A 22,070-nucleotide genomic window follows, 5' to 3' on the forward strand; every position below is an offset into this window, starting at 1 on the left:
GACAGGGGTAACTGGAGATCGCAGGGAGAGGCCTTCGTCCTGCAGTGGACATAAATATAGGGTGATGATGATGATATATTTATGATGCATTCACGAAGCGGTCAGGCATGCTTGCAGAGATTTGCAGAGATGGTGACCATTGCCTTTGGCTTCGTTGGTAGATGGGCACGCACGCACAGCTGCTCTTGTTTTGGCTCTCTGGGAGTGTCATCAGCACTGTGAGCACAGAAAGTACACGTGTATTAGGCAAAAATACCCCCCCCCCCTGGCACTGTGTGAACGACAATTACCTTGAGACGAGCAGTGATACTTGCCTCATCAAGGCAAATCTACTTTCTCGTCGGGCCACTGCCCCCTCCGCAGCTAAAGTAAGCTCCGCCTTCTTGGCAGGAAGAGTGAAGCAGAAAGAACGTGCAAGGTGGCAATTACCTTAAAGCATGCTTGACCGGAAGGTCAAGAGTGATCATTGTTGCAAAAGGTTCTAAATCTCGGGTTGTAGGGCCAGAACCAGCAGAGGTAGACGACACAGTATCACTAGATAAGGCAGAAATATGGTAATCGGAAGCCGGGGCAAAGGTTGCAAGATATATGCGCTGAGGTAGCACTTGAGGACAGATGCTAAATTTCACTACAGAAAGACAGGTGGCATTGTCTTTTATGCAGAAAACCGTGTGGGGGGATGTGACGTTCTGCGACAGGACGGTGGCTTTGGGCGACACGACGTAATCGCTGTCGGCGACAGGTGGATTGGGTTAAACAGCAATATCGGTCGCGGCTCGGCGAGGTAGGGGAACGTAACCGGTGGAACATAGTGGACGGCGTAGGATCAGGAGGATCAACGGCATACGGCAGGGTGAATTGGACAACGCCCGCAGAGCCGTCAATAATGGCCTTAATGTGCCGACAGAAAATCAAGGCCTAAGATGATTTCGCGTGGACACTGCTCTAATACATAAAACAAAACAGACGTCTAGTTTCCGCCTACAGGGACACGGGTTGCACACATCCCTGTGACAGCTGGAGTTCCACCGTCGGCTACATGGACGAGGGCGAGCGGGGCAGGAGTTGGGACTTTCTTAGGCACGTACGGAGGTTCGAGTTCATAACTGATATGTGTGCTCTTGTGTCAATAAGTTCTGTTACAGGTATACCATCCACGTCCACGTTGATGAGGTTGTGATGGCCAAGCAGTGTAAGCAGAGAAATTTCGGGTCGGGTTGTCATGGCAGGCTCACCTCTCGGAGCTGCGCCCGTTAGTTTTCCTAGGAGCGGCGGGAGTAAGAAGGAGACAGATAGCAACGAGGCAGAGGTGAGCGGGAAAGATGTGGGCGTGGCGAAGCGGAACGGTTTTGTCGCGCGGGCAGAGATCTTGGCGTGTTTTCTGCTTCAATGTGTGTCGGCGGGCGGGGACTGCCAGGCGGGCGTCGAGTATTTCGATAGCTCGGCCAAGGCTGCGAGTTCCAAGATATGCGACAGTGGCGAGAAATATGTCCGACGCGTCCACAGTAGAAGCAGATAGGCCTGTCATCAGAGGTGCGCCATTCCTGCGGGTGTCGATAAGGAGGATGAGCGTACGAACTTCGTGGTAGATCGGGTATGCCGGGTGAACGGTAGTCGGGTCTGTGGACTGGGCCTAAGTGAGTGGAGTCCTACATTGGCCAACTCTTGCCGTACAATGGTCTGAATCAGAATTATTGTTACGGGGAGATTTACAGAAAAGGGGGTTTATTTACAATGTACAAGGAGACTAAATGTTGGCCAGCAACAACAAAGATGGCGAACCACAGTTTCACCTCTTCCTCGTCTCGTCGGCTCTATGCTTCAGCGTCTTCTTTGTCCGCCGGACAACTGGCTCATAACACTACCCTCCGGCGGCGAAATCACCGACTCGGTGCAGGTGAACGAAGGGTACATGAAAAAAAAAAACTAGCACACAAGGTATTAAGGGGTGACCGGGGCACGATAGGTCTTGAGACGGACAACGTGTACAATGTCCTTGCGGAGAGGAGCAGACGATGACGAAGGCAGCAGTGGAGCGATTTCATAAGTGACATCAGTCACTTGGCGGCACACGCGATATGGACCGGTGTACTGGAAGAGCAGTTTTTCGGATAAGCCAACGCGTTGTGCTGGGGACCACAGGAGAACCGGCGATCCAGGGACAAAGTGGGTGGTCCTGCGGTGGCTGTTGTAGCGAGACTGTTGGTGGATTTGTGACTCAGAAAATCGAGTGTGAGCAACTTGACGTGCATGGTCGGCACGTGCAATAGTCTCTTGAGCATATTCAGTGGGTGGGCACCCAGAAAAAGGCACCAGGGTGTCCATGGGCAATGTAGGGTTTCGACCGTATAAGAGGAAAAACGGCGAATAACCAGCGGTCTCATGCCTGGAAGTGATATACGCGAATGTCACAAATGGTAGTGCAACGTCCCACTAGTGGTGGTCGGCAGACACATACATGGCCAACATGTCGGTAAGGGTGCGGTTCAGGCGTTCTGTCAAGCCATTCGTCTGTGGATGGTAGGCTGTAGTCAGTTTATGTTGCGTCGCGCAGGATTTTAGAATGTCATCGATCACCCTGGACAGGAACTGTCTGCCGCGGTCAGTGAGCAGTTGCCGAGGAGCTTCCGTGCTGGAGTATGACGTTATGCAGCAAGAAGTCTGCAACGTCGGTGGCACAGCTAGTGGGAAGTGCACGCGTAATGGCTAACCACGTCGCATAATCTGTGGCAACGGCGACCCACTTGTTCCCAGAGGCGGATAGGGGAAATGGACCAAGGAAATCGAGGCCGACACGGTGAAAAGCCTCGTAAGGAATGTCCAGAGGCTGAAGATGGCCTGTAGGCGGCAGAGTCAACTTTCTTCGGCGCTGACAAAGGTCGCATGAGCCCACGTAATGGCGCACTGAGCGGGACATCCCAGGCCAATAGAAACGGCGGCGTGCGCGGTTCTTGGTACGTGACACACCAAGATGGCCCGCCGTTGGTGCGTCGTGAAGCTGCGCCAGGACAGTGGAACGGGGGTGAGCCGGGATGACTAACAACAGGTCAGGACCATCAGGGAGTAAACTGCGACGATATAACGTGTCGTTTTGGAGTACAAAGAGGCGGAGAGAAGGATCAGGAGCGTGGGAGTGCAATTTTTCGATGATCTTGCGTAGAGACGCGTCAAGGCGTTGTTCGGCAGCGATGTTGAAGAGTTGAGAGATGGAAAGAACACACGGGCTGGAGTCGCTCAGGGCAGCGTCCGGTGGATCTACTGGGTATCTGGAGAGGCAGTCGGCATCCTGGTGCAAGCGGCCAGACTTGTAAACGACGGTATACGAGTATTCTTGAAGGCGCAGTGCCCAACGACCAAGGCTACCAGTGGGATCTTTGAGAGATGACAGCCAGCATAGAGCATGATGGTCAGTAACGACGGTGAAGGGTCGGCCGTAGAGGTAAGGGCGAAACTTGGCGATGGCCCAAATTAGAGCGAGGCACTCTCGCTCTGTGATCGAATAGTTTTGTTCAGCTGAGGGAAGAAGGCGACTGGCATAAGCATTAACGCAGTCCCGACCGTGTTGACGTTGGGCTAGAACTGCGCCGATTCCATGACCACTGGCGTCGGTACGGACTTCTGTGGGCGCAGATTCGTCGAAGTGAGCCAACACTGGTGGTGATGTGAGTATTCCAATCAGCTGTGAGAAGGCGGACGCTTGCGCAGGACCCCAAGAAAAAGACGCGTCTTTCTTAAGCAGGCAGGTGAGAGGCCGTGCTAGTGCTGCAAAATCTTTCACAAACCGCCGAAAATAAGAACACAGGCCGAAAAAGGAACGGACGTCCTGAGTAGAGCGAGGTGTCGGAAAGTTGGCAACGGCGCTAACTTTGGCAGGGTCAGGCCGTATACCTGTAGCATCGACAAGATGTCCAAGTACAGTGATCTCGCGGCGACCAAAGCGGCATTTGGCAGAGGTAAGTTGAAGACCTGCATTGCGAAGGATGCGCAGAATAGCCGAGAGTCTACTTAGATGACTGGAGAACGTAGGCGAGAAAATGACTACGTCATCGAGATAGCACAGGCAAGTTGACCACTTGAAACCACGAAGAAGGGTGTCCATCATTCTTTCGAATGTTGCGGGGGCATTGCACAAGCCAAATGGCATAACTTTGAACTGGTAGAGCCCATCGTGTGGTATAAAGGCTGTCTTCTCCCTGTCTTTTTCGTCAACGGTGATTTGTCAATAGCCGGACCGAAGGTCTAAAGAAGAAAAGTACTGTGCGCCATGCAAAGAGTCGAGGGCGTCGTCAATTCGCGGCAGAGGGTACACGTCCTTTTTAGTAATCTTGTTTAGGTGGCGATAGTCGACGCAGAACCGCCAGGTGTTGTCTTTTTTTTCTGACAAGCACCACAGGGAATGCCCAAGGACTCGTAGATGGTTCGATGATGTCCTTTGTAAGCATTTTCTCGACTTCGGTTTGAATTACGCGCCGTTCAGTCGCAGACACTCTGTAAGGAAGCCTATGGAAGGGACTGGCGTTGCCGGTGTCAATGCGATGAGTCACAACTTTTGTCTGGCTGAGATGGGGCGAAGCAAAATCGAAAACGTCGCTGTAAGCGGCTAGCAAGCGACGAAGGTCGTCAGGCTGAGCAGCCGAAAGGTCGGGGGCGATCATGGCGCCAAAATGCGCATCAAATGAAGTACTAGTGTCAGGGCTTCCAGAAGACAGGGGGGCATCGATAGTAAGGGCCACAGGTTCGTGTGCGTCTAAAGGCACTTTGCATCCCAGCGTGATACTCTCGGGAAGAAACTGTGGAGTGCGTCCAAAGTTCAGAATAGGGATACATACCCGGTTCGCAGAAACAGTCACAACAGAGTTAGGGAGGGCTACCTGCCTTGTTAAAAGAGCGTCTAGGGAAGGAGAGATGACGTAGTCGCCGTCACAAATGGCGGAATCTGAGATCAGTGTGACATACGTCGCGGCGGCTGGTCGAAGGCGAACAAACTCGGCGACACATAAACGCGGCTGTGACTCGGTGGGGAGATCGGGTACAGAAGGAAGTTCCAACTGGAGAAGGCCAGAAGAGCAGTCGATGAGGGCAGAATGGGTGCTCAGGAAGTCGTGGCCGAGGATGATTCCATGTGGACACTGCTGCAGAACGGCGAATAGAACTGAGGTCGGGTGGCTGGCGAAGCTCACACGCGCAGTGCACATCCCAACGACGCAAGATGTACCGCCGTCGATTACACGAACGACAGGCGACTCCACGGGCGTCAGAACCTTGCGTCGTAAGAACGTATCTGGGGAACCGATGAAGACGCAGCCTCAATCTTGCGCCGCACAAGACGCAGCAAGTTTTCGGCACCAGGCGGCTGGACGTCTTCCCCACGATGAGCTAGCGGCGGTATTAGGGAGCCGAACGAATTGCTGTGAGACACGATGGCTCTTTGCCTCTTCAAAGCGTCGGCACTCTGTTTAATGTCGTCGACCGCCGAGCAGTCCTTGTACACGAGTAATTTAAAGGCGTCGTCAGCGATGCCTTTAAGAATGTGGCTTACCTTGTCTGATTCGAGCATTTTGTCATCAACCCGCCGACAGAGTGCTAATACATCTTGAATGTACACAACGTACGGTTCAGTAGATGTTTGGGCCCGGCAAGAAAGTTCCTTCTTGGCGGCTCGCTGGCGGCCAAGTGGCTTCCCAAAGCGTTTCTGCAGTTTTTGCTTGCAAATGTCCCAACTGGTCAATTCCTCCTCGTGTGTTCGAAACCGAACACAGGCCGTTCCCTTGAGGTAATGAATGATGTTAGCCAGCATTATAGTCGGGTCCCAATGGTTGCTCTTGCTGGCGCGTTCGTATTCGATTAGCCAGTCTTCAACGTCCTTGTTGTCAGTGCCCGATAAGGCGCCAGGGTCCCGGAGTTGGGTCAAGACAATCGGTGCTGTGGTAGCCGAAGCCGAATCAGCGGGCCTCTCAGTCGACATGGTCGAAGGGCCCACGAGATTTCCGCTTCGAAGTTCCAGTGATGTGCTGGTGATTTACCCCGCACTTCCACCAAGATGTTACTGGGAGATTTACAGAAAAGGGGGTTTATTTACACTATGTACAAGGAGACTAAACGTTGGCCAGCAACAACAAAGATGGCGAACCACAGTTTCACCTCTTCCTCGTCTCGTCGGCTCGATGCTTCAGCGTCTTCTTCGTCCGCCGGACAACTGGCTCATAACAATATTGTTGCGTGGGAATCGTCTGGGGCGTGAAGCTGGCAAGGAACTGGGGATGCAGCTTCAATCTCCCGGCGGACATATGCGCACAATACTGTCGGATGCAGCCGGCACGGGTGGGAGACGGAGGTCCTCGCAGGTAGATGTTGCAGCCCTATTAGGAAGGTGAGAAAAGTGGTGAGCAATACGACGGCTTTTGGCTTCATTCGAAGTGGCGGCATTCAGCAATGAAGTCCTGCACTGTCGAAGAATTCTTGAAAACGAGGAGACTAAACGCGTTGTCCGCGATGCCTTTGAGGATGTGTCCGAACTTTTCCGCTTCCGGCATCTTCCTCGTCAACCTTGCTACCAAGCGCAAGCACGTACTGAATATAAGTCGCATAGGACTCAGTGCAAGCCTGAACTCGGCAAGCAAGGTCTTCCTGTGCGGCACGCCGGCGGCCAACAGGCTTGCCAAACAATCAGTGAGCTTTTGATTGCACAATTCCCAGCTGGTGAGCTCCTCTCCGTGGGTCTGAAACCAGACGCGTGCCGTTTCCGCGTGGTAAAAGAGCAGGTTATCGAGCATGACGGTCTGGTCCCAGTGATTGCTCGCGCTAACCCGTTCGTAGAGCTGAAGCCAATCTGCGACGTCGGTGCTATACGTTCCGGAAAAGGTGCCAGGGTCGCGCAGTAGTGCCAGGATGATAGTGGGCGTGGGTGGCGACGAGCCCGAACCATTCTCAGCTTGAACTGGCATGGCCGATGCAGCCAAGGAGCGCCCGTTGCGTAAATTCGTTGTGCGTTTTGGTTACCCAGCACCTCCACCAAAGTGTTACGGGGAAAGAGAGGTTGAAATTATATTTACAGAACATTTACAAAGCGCCCACTGGCTTGCAAGGCATACAAGATGCAAAACCAGTCTGCGCGACATCAGAGAGCGTGGTCGTCTTCTATATTGTCCTCAGAGTTGTCTCGAGCATTGCTTGGTAACAATATTGCGAACCTAGAAAGCATCGCCAAGCAACAAACATAGCGTGCACGCCTCAAGCGGCGGCTTTCCGATCTACCGCGTACCGATGCACGCGACGACCGCGGATTGCATTAAATACGGAATGCTACCACACAAAGCAAGTACCGCGCGGACCTTTACGTTACCTGCACAACTAATATTTTAGTTGCAGCGTTTGGAAAAGGGAAATAATTGTGGAGCTCGTCCTTGCCGACCGCGAGTGAACGCAAGTACAATAAATAAATAAAGGGTGGGGGGGGGTGTTACGTGCCAAAACCAAGAAATCATCATGAGGCATGCTGTAAGGGGGGGGGGGTCTCAACGATAATTTTGACCACCGGGGGTTCTTTGACGCCACCAAAAATCAAAGTACACGGTCACAAGGGTGTTATTGCATTTCGACCCCATCGAAATGCGGCCTGCCCTGGCCGGGAATCGTCGAGATAAGCAGCGCAACACGCATGCATTTACCGCTAAGCTAACTCGTTGGATGTCACTTTACGATTCAACTACGTGACACGACTAAGCAAACGGTTGTGCGCTAAATACAACCATATTATTATGGCGTTTTGCGGCCGTGATATCGCACGCGAATGCTAAACTAGGCGACTTACTTGACTTGGCGCACTGCAGTTATCCATGCTTGTCTTAGTCCTTCTCGTACCACCTCCCCGGAAATCTGTAGGACTTCACGGGCGGCTTTCGACATTTCATGATTTTCGAGGCTGTTGTGGCAATCAGAAACACAGCAGTATTGCGTGCCACCTTTCCTGGTTGATGAGGTCGCACTCGCCATCACGAAAACAACGCGCACAGGCGTACAGAACATAGGCGCGCGCTGGCACAGTGACGACCTTCGACACTTTGGCACTTGACACTTGGAATTTGGCACTGGTGCCGCGCGGGCGAACTTTAGGTTGCCTCGTCTATCGTGCAATCGAACAGTACTTGGAAGTGTAACCAACCCCAGCATTTAACTTGTCATATCCTCATAAAATTTGAAAAGGCATTTGATTCAGGTAGATATACCATCAGTCATAGAGACAATGCGTAATCAATTATCACGGGAAGCATACGTGAATATCTTAGCAATTATCAATAAAGACTCGACAGCTACCCTAATGTTCACAAGAAAATTTGAAAAAAAAATACTTAGAATAAGGATACAAGCTGTTAGATTCGGAAGGTTTAAGAGTAAGTATCCCCGGCACATACGTCTGCAGCGTATGGTTTGCAGATGACATTGTCCTGTACAGCAACGATAGGGATGTATTACAACAAGTGGTTGAGGGCCTTTGCCGAGAAGGTGTAAGATTAAGATAATTAGGCCGAAGGGAAGCTGAATACTCAATAGCCCAATAGCAAGAGAACAATTCAAAATTGGCATTCAGTGGCTATAATTTGTGCGAAAGTACGTTTATCTAGATTAGGTACTTAGAGACGCCCATGATCTACATAAGGAAATTATAGAAGATTAATGTTGGGTCGGTGTATATACAGCAGTCAATACCAAATTATAACTGGCTGGTCACCACCTTTCTTGAAAAGGTAAGTGCACATATCATTACATTCTACCGGTATTATTAGGCGCAGGAACTTGTAGGCTAAGAAATAACCGCGATAAAATGTTCAGAACCACGCAATGGCCAATGGAACGAAAGCTGTTAGGCGTATCGTTGCCCAGACACCGGTTCGGATTAGAGAGAAAACAGGGATAGACAATATTATAGTTGGCATTAGAAGGAAATAAGTGGGCTGAACAAGCCATGGAATGCGCACGGAAGATAACGCGTGGTCTAATAAAGTTACAGGATGGGTGCCAAGGGAAGAGAAGCGCAGTCGAGGACGGCGAAGGATTCGCTGGTGCGAATTGCGAAAATATATAGGTACTACTTGGAATTAGCTAGCTGGGTTCAGTACCACCGGGGGAGGCCTGCGTCCTGCAGTGGAAACAAAAATAGGCCGATGGTGATCATAAGACACTCGCTTACTTAGCAAACAATTGTGTTACCATGTCTCTAAAAAGTCACATGAGCAGAGCTCACTCTTTGACCGCGAGCATTTGCAGCCATAAAGAAGGCTGTTTTGAAAACCACTGACAACGGGGAGAGCACGTGTTTTCCCTGAAGCAATTATCCTTGCAGGCGCTTAGTTCAGAATTAGAGCAGTTCTGCGCCTTCAAAATACACCGCACGTGACCTCCAACGTTGAGTGCAATGGAAGCCACCAGCCTTTCCCGCTCGCCCTTGCATCATCATCATCATCAGCCTATATTTATGCCCACTGCAGGACTAAAGCCTCTCCCTGTGATCTAAAATTACCCGTGTCTTGCGCTATCCTATTCCAACTTGTGCCTGCAAATTTCCTAACTTCATCATCCCACCTGGTTTTCTGCCGTCTACAACTGCACTTGCCTTATCTTGGTATCCATTCTGTAACTGTAATGGTCCTCCGGTTATCCATACTACAGATTACATGGCCTGCCCAGCTTCATTTTTCCCTCTTAATGACAACTAGAATATCGCCTATACTCGTTTGCTCTCTGATCCACACCGTTCTCTTCTGTCTCTTAAGGTTAGACCTAACATTTTTCGTTCCATCGCTCTTTGTGGGGTCCTTAACTTATTCTCGAGCTTCTTTGTTAACCTCCAAGTTTCTGCCCCATATGTTAGCACAGGTAAAATGCAATGATTGTACACTGTTCTTTTCAACGACAGTGGTAAGCTCCCAGTCAGGATTTGGCAATGCCTGCTGTATGCACTCTAACCCAATTTTATTCTTCTGTAGATTTCTTTATCATGATCAGGTTCCCTTGTGAGTAATTGGCCTCGCGAAACCTACTCCTTTACAAACTCTAGAGACTGACCGGCGATCCTGGATGCTTGTTCCCTTGCGAGGCTATTGAACATTATTTTTGTCTTCAGCATATTAATCTTCAACCCCGCTCTTACACTTTCTCTGTTAAGGTCCTAATCATTTGTTATAATTCTTCTCCATTGTTGCTGAATAGGACAATGTCATCTGCAAACCGAAGGTTACTGAGATATTCGCCGTTGATCCTCACTCGTAAGCCTTCCCAGTCTAAGAGCTTGAATACTTCTTCTAAGCATGCAGTGAATAGCATTGGAGAGATTGTGTCTCCTTGCCTGACCCCTTTCTTGATAGGTAACTTTCTACTTTTCTTGTGGAGATCCAAGGTAGCTGTGGAATCCTTGTAAATATTTGCTAAGATATTCATGTATGCCTCCTGTACTCCTTGATTACGCAATGCCTCTATGACTGCTGGTATCCCTACTGAATCAAATGCCTTTTCATAATCTATGAAAGCCATATAGAGAGGTTGATTGTACTCCGCAGATTTCACGATTACCTTATTGATGACATGCATATGATCCATATCATATATTGATATGATCCTTGCATACACCGCTGCAATACGCAGAGGTAGCTGCGAGAGTGCACCGTCTCATCGTATATAAATGACGGCGGCACTGACCGTGCGAGCGAGCTCAAGTGTCGGTATAATTTCAAACGCCACAAAACAAGACGTGAAAACAAAAGCGAAAACAAATATTTACCTTTTATTGTTTTGAGCACATCTTGCTCCAACTGATCATAAAGACCAAACGCTATATTGCCCTTTGGTATATTGTGGTCCTTTAGCCACCCTCCACAAGCGTACGAGTAAAAGTCTTCACAACGGTCAGCAGTGAAATTAAGGGATGCATTGATGAGTCTCGCTGAAAGCAAATGTAACTTCTGAATAGAAAATCTACCCATAGCCTCCTAAATCTGTCAAAAATTCTCATCACTTCCCCACACTGTGTGGTGGAAGTATTGAAATAGAATTTTCAAAGAAAAAGAAAAAAAATTCACATTATTACCATTTTGCTTTTACAATGCAGAATCCATAATTCGACGCGAATAATTTTTATCTCAAAAGCATACTTTGAGCATCCTGTCATAAACATACCATGAGCGTTAAGCCAGTGCACTTATGTCAAAAGCTGTAAATACTTAATATTTCCAGAAGGATTACCGATTCCTTGCACCACCATTCTTGCTTGCTGACATCCACTGGCGATATCGCATTGCATATGTATACTTGCTTCAAAATTCCACTGTAGTACCCTATCTTCTGTCATTGTGAAGCTCTCCTGGCATTAGGTCTTTTTTACAAGTTGCTGCTATTATAGTAAACTTCTGTATCTCCATCGTCGCAGAAGCAATGGAACAGGGCCGCATCGGTAGCGTCGTTTGCATTCTCTTTTCACAACTCCGGCAGCTCACTCTAGAGCACTGCGTAGAGAAAACTTGCCCGGGCCCCACCTGGGGCCCGCCGCTGCATGAACAGGTCGGGCCCGGGCTCGTCAGGGTAGCTTGCTCTATACTTTCCTTAAAGGTGTCATGATCTCGATGGTGTGTTCCAAGTCATTACAATTAGACTACATGCCGTGAGGATAAAACACTGCAAACACCTCTTTCCTACCAACCACTTGTACAGCTATCCTCAAAAGGTCGACAGAAGCAAAACCTGGGTGAAAAATACCAAAGCTTTCTTTGTCGAGAAAATGGGGATAAGCGAAGCCTGTCGTGTGTGTATCTGACCTGCGTCAGGGTAACGTTTGGAAGCCGTCACCTCGGGATTCTCTGAGCGTTGCCGACAGCGGGCCTAGGCTTCGGAAGCCCTCGCCTAGGGATCATCGGCTCTTCGCTGACGGCGACCCTCGGATGCCCTCACGCTAGAATCGGCACGTCGACGACGAGCCCTTTCCCGAGCGAGTTCAGGCCGGCGTTCATCAAACGCAGCTTCCTCCTATCCAAAACGCACCACGCTTAGCCTTCCCATCTGTTCGCCGAAACTTATCTGAGGCGAGGCATGCCCGGAGGAGCGTGCGCCCACCCGCTTTCTTTCCATGTCCCTCCTCGCTACACACCAAACGAACCTGAATGGCCGCGTACGTGTCACGTGATCCGTGATCACGCGTGTAGCATATCTTATGCGGGTGTGCGCCGCACTTGATTTCTTTCGTTTTCTTTTTTCTCTATCAAGGCGAAAGCCTTTAATGGCTCATACTCGCTGCGTCCGACCGTCTGTGCCCTGGAACGGTACCAGCTGTGGCTTCTGCCCCTCACACTCTCTCAGCAATTACGTGATGACACAGCGGCGCATAGCAACAGTTTCACAAAAAAAGACATGGCATATTCAGTCGAATGGCCACAGGGTTTCGCCGAACAGACTTTGGAATTTACACAGTGTCCTTCAATTTTTTTCTTTCTGTCTTCCTTCCTTCCTTCCTTTCTTTCTTTCTTTCTTTCTTTCTTTCTTGATGGCAGTGCCAGCGCCTCCTCTATTTATTTCAGTGCCAGCGAAAGTGCTCGCTCCACGATGGGAGCCGTTGGTGCGCCTTAGTTTATTTTATTTTTTATTTAGAGAATACTGCAGGCCATCAAGAGGCCCTAGCAGGAGTGGGTATATTAACGTAATACAAGTATACGCGTACATACAATACAGATGGATCAATAGAATTGCACCAAGTACTAGAACAACAACAAAAACCAAATAAGGCAGAAAGATTGGTAACAAACCGAAATTAAACAAGGATGCCTTTACATACCTATAAGCTCTACAATAAAGGACCCAATTGTTAGGTTAGGTTATAAAATCAAGGTAGCGAAAAGGTACCAAATACTGTACCAAAAACAAGGCAACAACATCCCAATAACAAATGAGCGCATAAGGAAACAAGATACCAACAAAGCAGAAAGAGAAAAAAGAAGAAGAATAAAAAACTACGTCCTATGTAACCATTTGCTCGATTATCTCGGTGCTGTGTAACCACGCCGATGGAAGAATGTTCCACTCATTTACCGTGCGTGGAAAAAAAGAAAATTTGAACGCATTAGTTTTAGCACTGAAAGGGGTAAGGGACTCAGCGTGGCGATGCCTTGTTTCTCGGGTGAGGAGGGGCGATATGTAATCATCTGGATTTAAAGCTAGTTTCCTGTGCTTCAGCTGAAAAAGAAAGTTTAATCTCTGAATTTTGCGCCGAAGCTGCAATGTTTGAATGTCATGTTGACGCATTAAGGTGGTCGGGGAGTCTGTCTGTCGATACTTTGAATAAATAAACTGGATAGCTTTCCGCTGGATCCTCTCGAGTGCATCGATGTTAAGCTTCGTGTGCGGATCCCAAACAGTAGCTGCATATTCAAGCTTCGGTCGAATAAGCGACGTATATGCTAACTTTTTTGCCTCGACCGGTGCTTGTTTTAATTTATGTCAGAGGAAACAGAGTTTGCGAAACGAGGACGCGCAAACGTTTGATATGTGTGAATTCCATTTCAATGTGTTTGTTATGGGTACACCTAGGTATTTGAAGTTTGTGACCTCAACAAGTGGCTGTGATGCAAGCGAGTACGGAAAGGAGCAACAATGGAATGTTCTACTTATTTTCATAAAAACAGTCTTCTGGACATTAAGAACCATGTCCCATTGTTCACACCACTTATAAATTTTTCAATCTTCAGCGAGTTGCCTAGATATGGCGCTACCCCGGGAGTACGACTGCTTGCGTCATGCATGCTTCTGACATATACATAGGAGATGCAACAAAGACCCTACTACCAGAGTACCAAGGGAAGGATAACGTCGACCTCGACGCACCCATAACTGAGGCGGAGATTCGATACGAACTCGGACGACTCAATCCTATGTCCGCCCCAGGTCCCGACGGTGTAACAAATAAGGTACTGCGAAACATATGCGACGAATCCATCAACGCTTTCACAAAGTACATAGAAACGAATGTTGGGAGAAGGGGACCATACCCCAGCAATGGAAAACCGTCCAGATAAAATTAATACCCAAACCTGGCAAAAAGCCACACATAGGAAATTTGAGGTCAATCTCATTGACGTCCTGCATCGGAAAGCTAATGGAAAAATTGGTTCTAACGCGGTCTCGGCAAATACATAGACGATAACGGGTTATACCCACACTCCATGATCGGATTTAGACCAAAACTCTTGACGCAAGACGTCATGCTGCAATTAAAGAACCAAATCATAGACGCTGAAACACACACCCTGGATACAAAAGCCATCCTGGGTCTCGACTTACAGAAAGCGTTTGATAGCGTCACCCACGAGGCCATATTGAGCAACTTGCAAAACCTCGACATAGGCCAAAGAGCATACGACTACGTGAAAGATTTCCTTGTTAAACGTAAAGCCATAATCACAGTCGGGCACGCGAAATCATAAGAAATAGAATTAGGCAATAAGGGCACACCACAAGGCTCGGTGCTTTCCCCGTTCCAATTTAACGTGGCGATGCTCGGCCTGCCCACAGAACTGGAACGCATCGAAGGACTTCAGCACAGTCTGTATGCGAACGACATCACCCTATGGGTGACGGGCGGAAGCGATGGCCACATAGAAGAGATTTTACAGCAAGCAGTCAATACGGTAGAGCGATACGTGGAGAACAGAGGCCTAAAATGTTCTCCCCCAAAACCGGAGCTACTATTCTACAGACCTACAAACAGAGGACGTAAGCGCAATCAAGAGCGGCCCAGCATCACAATCTCGGTGGGGGGTCACCCAATTCCCCAGGTACAACACCTTAAAATACTGGGACTCCGAATATCTGAAAACGGTCATAACGGAGAAGCAATAAAAATACTGGATAACAGCACCCAGCAAACCACCAGGTTGATTCGAAGAATCGCCAACAAGAACTACGGTATGAAGGAACACAACCTAGTGCGGCTCATCCAAGCATTTGTCGTCAGCCGCATAGTGTATGTGACCCCATACCTCAAGTTACACGTGGCGGAAAAACAAAAGATAGAGTGCATCATCCAAAAGGCATATAAACAAGCCCTCGGCCTACCGATCACCACATCTAACGAGATGTTCAAAGCGTCAGGAATGCACAACACGCTAGACGAGCTCATTGAGGCTCATACAATCGCACAATACGAAAGACTGGCGCAAAGCAACACGGGAAGACACATCCTGCACAAGCTCGGTATCACGTACGCTGGACAAAGTGGGGATAAATACGACATCCCCAGAGAAATCAAAGAGTGCATCATCATACCCCCATTACCCAGAAACATGCACCCCGAACATCACCGAGAGCGGAGGAATACAAGAGCGAAAGCACTGCATAAGAAGTTTCAAAACGATGCGAACGTGGTCTACGTAGACGCGGCAGAATATGCAGACGGTCGACACATGGCAGTGGTGGCCTCAAATCAAGCGGGGCACTCGGTTGCCAGCGGCACCATTAAAACAGGAAAATCAGAAATCGCGGAAGAAGTGGCCATAGCGCTGGCGCTCGCCTCCACAACGGCCAGCGTCATAATCACTGATTCGAAAAGTGCGCTTCATAACTTCGCTACGGGAAGGGTCTTGAAAGAGACGCTAAGGATCATGAGTAACTTTCGCGGGGAGCGTGACGTTCATGTCATATGGACGCCCGCCCACTCCTGCTTCCCGAGCAACGAAACCGCACACATCCTAGCTCGAGAGTTAGCGAGCCGAGCAGGAGCAAAAACAACGCGGGGCCCGAGTGCGGAGAGTCCGCATGGTCACTTACAATGAAATCACCAAACACTACAGATTAGGGAGGCAGCATTACTCTCCACCACACTCCTCAGTAAATAAACATCTGGCAACAGCATGGCGCCTACTACAAACAAACACCTTCCCAAACCCTATCGTTTTTAATCATTGTTATCCAGAGCTCTACTCAGATAAATGCAAAGACTACAATCAGCGGCCGGACTTCAGACACATAATCTGGGCTTGCCACAACATAGTGGAGGGGCCAAACAACACATATGCGAACGCGGAGCAGTGGGAGACCCCGCTGCTCAGCTCAGACAGCGAGCACCAACTGAAAGTCATCAGGCAAGCCGAAGATGCCGCTAGGACCCAAGGACTCCTGGCCACCATCTAAGGGAGGGGAGATAAACTCCTCTTACACTTGCCGTTTTCAATAAAAGTTGTTTCTCTCTCTCTCTTTCTTGTCCCTGGTATGTGCCATTGAGTTTGAACCCTTTATGCACTACCAGTGCCTCCTCTATTGTTTCAATTCCAGCCAGAGGCGGCAAATCGAACCGTTCACCACCCTTTCCTAATGGCCCCTTCCGCATGAAGCGTCTACCGCATCTCCTCCGGAAGGGCTGCGGCACGCGCTCAGTGGCTCAGAAGCATGCGTGACGCAAGCAGTCGTACTCCCTGGGTAGCGCCATATCGCGGCAACTCGCTGAACTAAGACGCACCAACGGCTCCCATCACGGAGCGAGCACTTTCGCTGGCACTGAAAAAAATAGAGGAGGCGCTGGCACTGCCATCAGGATCGGCCCACATGACAGGGGTATGTGCCATTGAGCTTGAACGCTTTCCGCACTATTGCCAGGATCGGCCCACTATTCAGCGTGATATCACCACCACCGCCGCCGACATTTGTGGGCCTATAATGCTGCGCTTATAAGTTCTGGCAAGGCATGTTATTGTAAAGAAGTATACGGACCCATTGTGTACGCTTTTTGTTGTACACCCCAGGAACTACGTATGGACGCTAGTGAAATATGTAACAGAAGGCAAAGCGTTTACTGCGACAACAAGGATTAGCATATAGCGCGCTAGCTCAACGCAAAGTTGTATGAACAATACCAGCAGTCGACATAACGCTACGCAGTAAGCGAGCCTACTGCAGCTGCGCAACAGGAACAGCGTCCTTACAATTACCTGCCGTGTCACTATGCTGTGGCGCGGAGAATAGTGACACCGGCGTTACTGGCGTCACATTTCAGTAGTGCATCAGATGAAACAGACGGAAAACAGGCAAACACATTGGCCATTAGCAGCGATACATGTAGCTCGACGTTTGCCCTTCTTTCCGTTCAGACCAGAGTACGCGCTAGGGTATGGTAAGCAGAAACTTCTCAGTAGGAATTCCAATGCGTGAGCGTGCACCGCTAATGACACCTATAGAAGTCAGAACGCTGTCCTGGCTATACGGCAGCGCTGGTTAGGCGGAGCGGAGAGGTGATACATTATTTTGTTACACTTGATGGAACACGATGTAGCCCTAGCTAGGCCAGTCTCATATCCTGCGGGAGGTTGATATGACTTCGACGTTGTTGCAGCTTGTCGCATCCTTCAAGCGAGGGTTAAGCATGCGCGTCGATACCTTGACAGCAGGATGGCGGCGGCGCGAGCGCCCCAAGGTGGCCTAATTGCTATCGCAATAAAATGGCTCTTGTAAATAGCTCTCCCAGTGATAAAAACCTAAAAAAATGTATATAGAGAAATAAGTCGCAGTTTCGCCCGAACGGTGCGGCATCGATTGTGATAGCAAATTCGTAAATAGCTATACAAATAAGGATAGTAGTTTTATTGCCCGTATGAAATCGGAAACATTTGCTTACTAACTAAATTAACAAGCGTGGTATTACGCGTGCGCAAGCTAAGATGAACTGATCTCACTCGATGACCGCGGAGACTCCCTGTCGAAACGCCGATGTGAGGAAGCGCGGTACTAGCCTCTCCCTTCAACACGAACTAATTGGCGAAAACACAGCGCGCACCAAGCTATCAGCACTCGGCGCACTTTCCCCATGGCAGACCATTTTCAAACTAAGGCCCGTGCGGCCCTGCCATATGCAGCAGCCGCCGGAGTACAAAGACCCCTGGCCCCTAGCTCTCCCCCCACTGGTACTTTGCGCTCGACGGAAGACTGCGCTATCTCCCCATTTTCCTCCTGCGCGCGAGATGGAGCTGCCATTGTCGACTCACCCTCGCAAGCTTTCACTCGCCCATACAGCATACGGCGCGTACGTCACAGGAACATCAGAGTGACGGTGCCGACAGAAGTGCGCCCGGATTGTTAAAAAATTTGCTATGGCAATGAAAAGTCACAAGCCCGTTTCACGTGGTGCGATTTTGTCTGCGAATTCGCACCTGCGGAAAATAGGCCGCCAGACCCTTCGTGCGTGCGTTTTTTCGATGTTCGGCGTGCTGAACTTCTCTGCGAAAAACGCAGACGCGGTGGAAACAGACGACCAATAGGAGGCGGCTCGCTTTGTTTATATTTTTTTTGTTTCATTAACTACGGTAATGAAACTTTCAGTAGTTTAAATGAATAGTTTAGAGACATTGTAGAGTCGTTATTTTAGCAAAACACGTTGGTAAAACATACACTGAACAACACACGAGTTTGCAAACCCTGCGCTACGAGTATGCGAGAAACGCAGCTGCCGTGGATTCATAAAGGGAATGCGAATTTCGCATCTGCGGAAAACGCAGCTGCGAAACACACACTGCAAAATCGCACCTTCTGAAACGGGCTGCAGGCCTGCGCAACACACGGAGCGCAATCAAAGCGTCAGCCGGAGGAGCGGCTCCATAGGAGCTCGATTTTCGGCAACACGCACTAGAGGGTCTTAGTGGCGAAATATCTTTGTGTCCTTTTTCGGAGAACGAAATGAACTGTCCGCCCGCCGTCGACAGCGAGCTGCGGCTTGTGCTGCTCTCAGCACAGCGGTCTGCTGAGTCCAACATTGCCTGGTTGCAGTAGCAACGTGACCACCGCCAGCGCAGCCACGCGCAACAGCTGCATCCGAGCACTGTGCATCGAGGAACTGCCGTTCATGGCTGCCGTGTTTACAAGTGGCGGCGCGCTCGCCTCTGCCAGACTCTACTCTTTCTGGCACTCTTTGCGCGCTTCCGCGGTCGTAGCGACGTCCCGCCCGCATAATTAATGGAATCAGCCGACCGATAACTGTAGATAAGGCTGAAGTAGGATCATTCTTCTTCTTTCTGGGGTTTTACGTGCCAAAACCAGTTCTGATTATGAGGCACGCCGTAGTGGAGGGTTGCGGATTAATTTTTACCACCTGGGATTCTTGTGCACTACAGCGCAAGCACACGGGCGTTTTTGCATCCCGCTTCCATCGAGATGCCGCTGCCGCGGCCGGGATTCGATTCCGCTAACCCGCCTTGGTGGCTCAGCAGCCTTTAGCTGACTGAGCCACCACGGCGGGTAAAAAGTAGAATCATCCAAAAGGCATTGGGACAAACTTGCAGGCCTGGGCCGGTATATTGTAGTGATACGGTATGCTTTCTTCTATGCTGGTGACGACATCACGACTCACTACCAGCTGGGACGCAGGCAGTTCCCTGCTCCTCACCCGAAACTCGGCAGACCCCAGGCCTCGGTGTTGAGAATGCTGCAGACGGGCTCATTTCCGTGTCGATCCAGGCTGAGCCACTATGCTCCGGGTGTGGATCCCCGCTGCTCCGACTGCGGTGAGGAAATGTCCACCTTTGACCACATGCTGTGACAATGTTCTGCATTGCACCACTCGCCTTTCCACAGGCAAGAAGACTGGGAAGAAGCCGTCAAGAGGGAAAACCTTCAAGTCCAGCTTCGGGCTGTCCAAAGGGCCTGCGAAAGGGCAGAAGATCACGGTCTTCCGCCCCCGGTGAAGGTGTGGCCCACGACTACGACAAAGTAGTCCCTTAGGACTAAATAAAGTTTCTTGTCTGTCTGTCTGTCTATGCTAGTCTTATCATCCACCGCGCAAGGCTGGCTGATTCCGCTGATAACATGAGCGGACCGTCACTCTGACTGCTGACTAAGCACGAAAAGCACGAAAAGGCATTAGCATCGGAAAAAGGTATTGCTACAAAATACCGGCGCTAGAGTGCTATGCAGGGTGCGCCGAGTTTGACGAAACTCGGGATCTTCACGAGCTCTGGCGACGCCCCTAGATAAAAGAACTAATGGTAACAAGACAAAGTCTGCCCGGAGGCAAGCCTCCAGTTTCATTGTTTTATCTATGTTCACTCTGGGTGACGGTCATCTCTTGGGCGTTGCCATAAGGGTGGTCGATAAACTTGGGCTCACGTGATGATACCTTCAGTGCATGGTCGTACTTTCTTTCACTTGTTTGTAGTTCCAACGAGTGCATTACAGGCACAAGCAAGTTATAATATAAATGAATTTAGTACAATAGTGTTAGTCACATTAACGTGGGTAGTAAGCACTTTGAAGCGTACAAGATGTACACTGAATGTGTATTATATCTCTGTCACACGGCAAATGTAATGTCATTTGCAGTAAATGACATTCATATCGAATGTAATTCCGGTCTTGCGTTCCCAGTCTACACGAGTAAACGAAATGCCATTCGCAATTCATGGCGATGTTTATCGGCAGGCTGCTATGTAACAAAGCCTTACAACTCATGCTTCTTGTTTACATATTTTCACTATATTGTTAGCAATACAATGGTAAACACAGCAAGCTTTTGAAAATATATTGCATTTCGTTTAACTTATCTATTTTGTATTTTTTTTGTTTTTGCCAAGCGCCTGTCGTCCAGATTACACAAGTCGCGCGTGCATGAGTTCGGGAAACTCATTCAATGGCCGAATTCTATTAGCTGTGGATGGCATTAACTATGCCCGTGTAGAAGCAGCAAAAATGGCATTGACACGTAATTTCATTTTCTGAGAATGACAATACAGGTGCCGTGTGACAGGGATATCAGACTAATTTATAGTTTAATAAGTTTCGCGTTGTACCACGAGGGGACGTCCCCCTCCTCTTCTTTCCTCTGGATTGGATTGACGCGGCTCGCTACGTGCTTGCGCTCCCATTTCCGAGCACATATTGGTGTGCGCCTGGTTTTCACACTGGGCTTTCAACAGATCGCTCGTTGCTCGCGCTCAAGTAAAGCTGCGAGATGAAGCGAGCATCGGCTCGCGCAGAAGTTGCTTGCCGTGCGCTTACCCTATGAGCAATCAGGAATGCCGGAAAGCACTTATACAAGGGTCAGAAAACTACGCTTTTTCTTTTACTTTGTGATGCACCTTCGTACTGGGTAGCCCCGAGCGATCCGTGGCTTCTAACAAACGCAAGAAAGGGTCTTCGCAGCGCACGTGGCCGTTGACTGCCACCTCATCCACGTCGGGTGGGACTCCAGCAGCCGTGCAGTTACCCGGTATCCACCGCTGACAAGGTGGCGCTTTACTTTTTGACAGCAACGTTCCATTTTTTGCGTGTAAGCGCCCGTGGTGGGGTCCACGAAGTTCATGCTGTGGTTGACTTTCTCCCAATGCAGATTGAGGCTCGCCGCACTAGCATCCACTAAATTTAGGATACAGTTGTATGCGACCCATTTGTCACTGAGAATAATGGCCCCCGGTTGAACATTGGCTGCAATAATGGGGCCTAACGTCGCCGCGTCTCGTCGGTCAACCTTGAAGTGTTCAGCACCCCTGTGGTAGCTCACATCATGCCGAAGACCCATGGTCCACAATCTTTAACACCGCCGTAATTTTTGGAGTTTGGTGGAACTCATCCCGTCATCAGGCTTCCTCGATTGTACTTCCGCTCGCCGCGAAGAAGGAACTAGTCAATTTGCACTATCTTCCCGGGGCCACCGAGTGGAGGTAGCGCCAGCAGCTCGTCCCCCGCGACCTCACAGGGGTAGTTCCTCCTGTCTGCGATGGCGTGCTCCGATAGCGGAAACAAGTTTCCGGTCATCTCCTTCAACAGCCATATTTCTACGCTTTTACTCACGCAGTACGTGAGTCAAATCACTTGCCGCCTGGAGAGGTGGACGTTCCGACGGCCGAGGAGGTCCGTATTGGCGAAGTCACTTCCTTCGCCTCACTGCCCATGCAGTGCAGCGGTAAACCATGTAACTGCGAAAACTGCTTTCGGCACCTGTTTCACAGGAAGGCAGCCGGCATCATTCTGAGTCTTCCTGTATAATGTGACTACTTCGCCTTCGCAGGCTGGTTGGTCCGGTTTGAACCCCAGGCGCTTGCAGGTATGCCAGTACTCCG

The 22,070-nt window shown here is 49.7% G+C and overlaps 1 protein-coding gene across 1 annotated transcript in view; it reads right to left on the reverse strand.

The window, feature by feature from the left end:
- LOC119439977 (membrane metallo-endopeptidase-like 1) overlaps positions 1 to 22,070 on the reverse strand; it is a 668,359-nt gene that overhangs the window by 632,349 nt on the left and 13,940 nt on the right. The window contains exon 4 of the mRNA XM_049662695.1: positions 10,775 to 10,936. Within this exon, the coding sequence (XP_049518652.1) occupies positions 10,775 to 10,936 (162 nt within the window). The remainder of the gene's footprint in view (positions 1 to 10,774; positions 10,937 to 22,070) is intronic.

This window comes from Dermacentor silvarum, chromosome 2 (assembly GCF_013339745.2).
Source record: "Dermacentor silvarum isolate Dsil-2018 chromosome 2, BIME_Dsil_1.4, whole genome shotgun sequence".
NCBI classification, from domain to species: Eukaryota; Metazoa; Arthropoda; class Arachnida; order Ixodida; family Ixodidae; genus Dermacentor; species Dermacentor silvarum.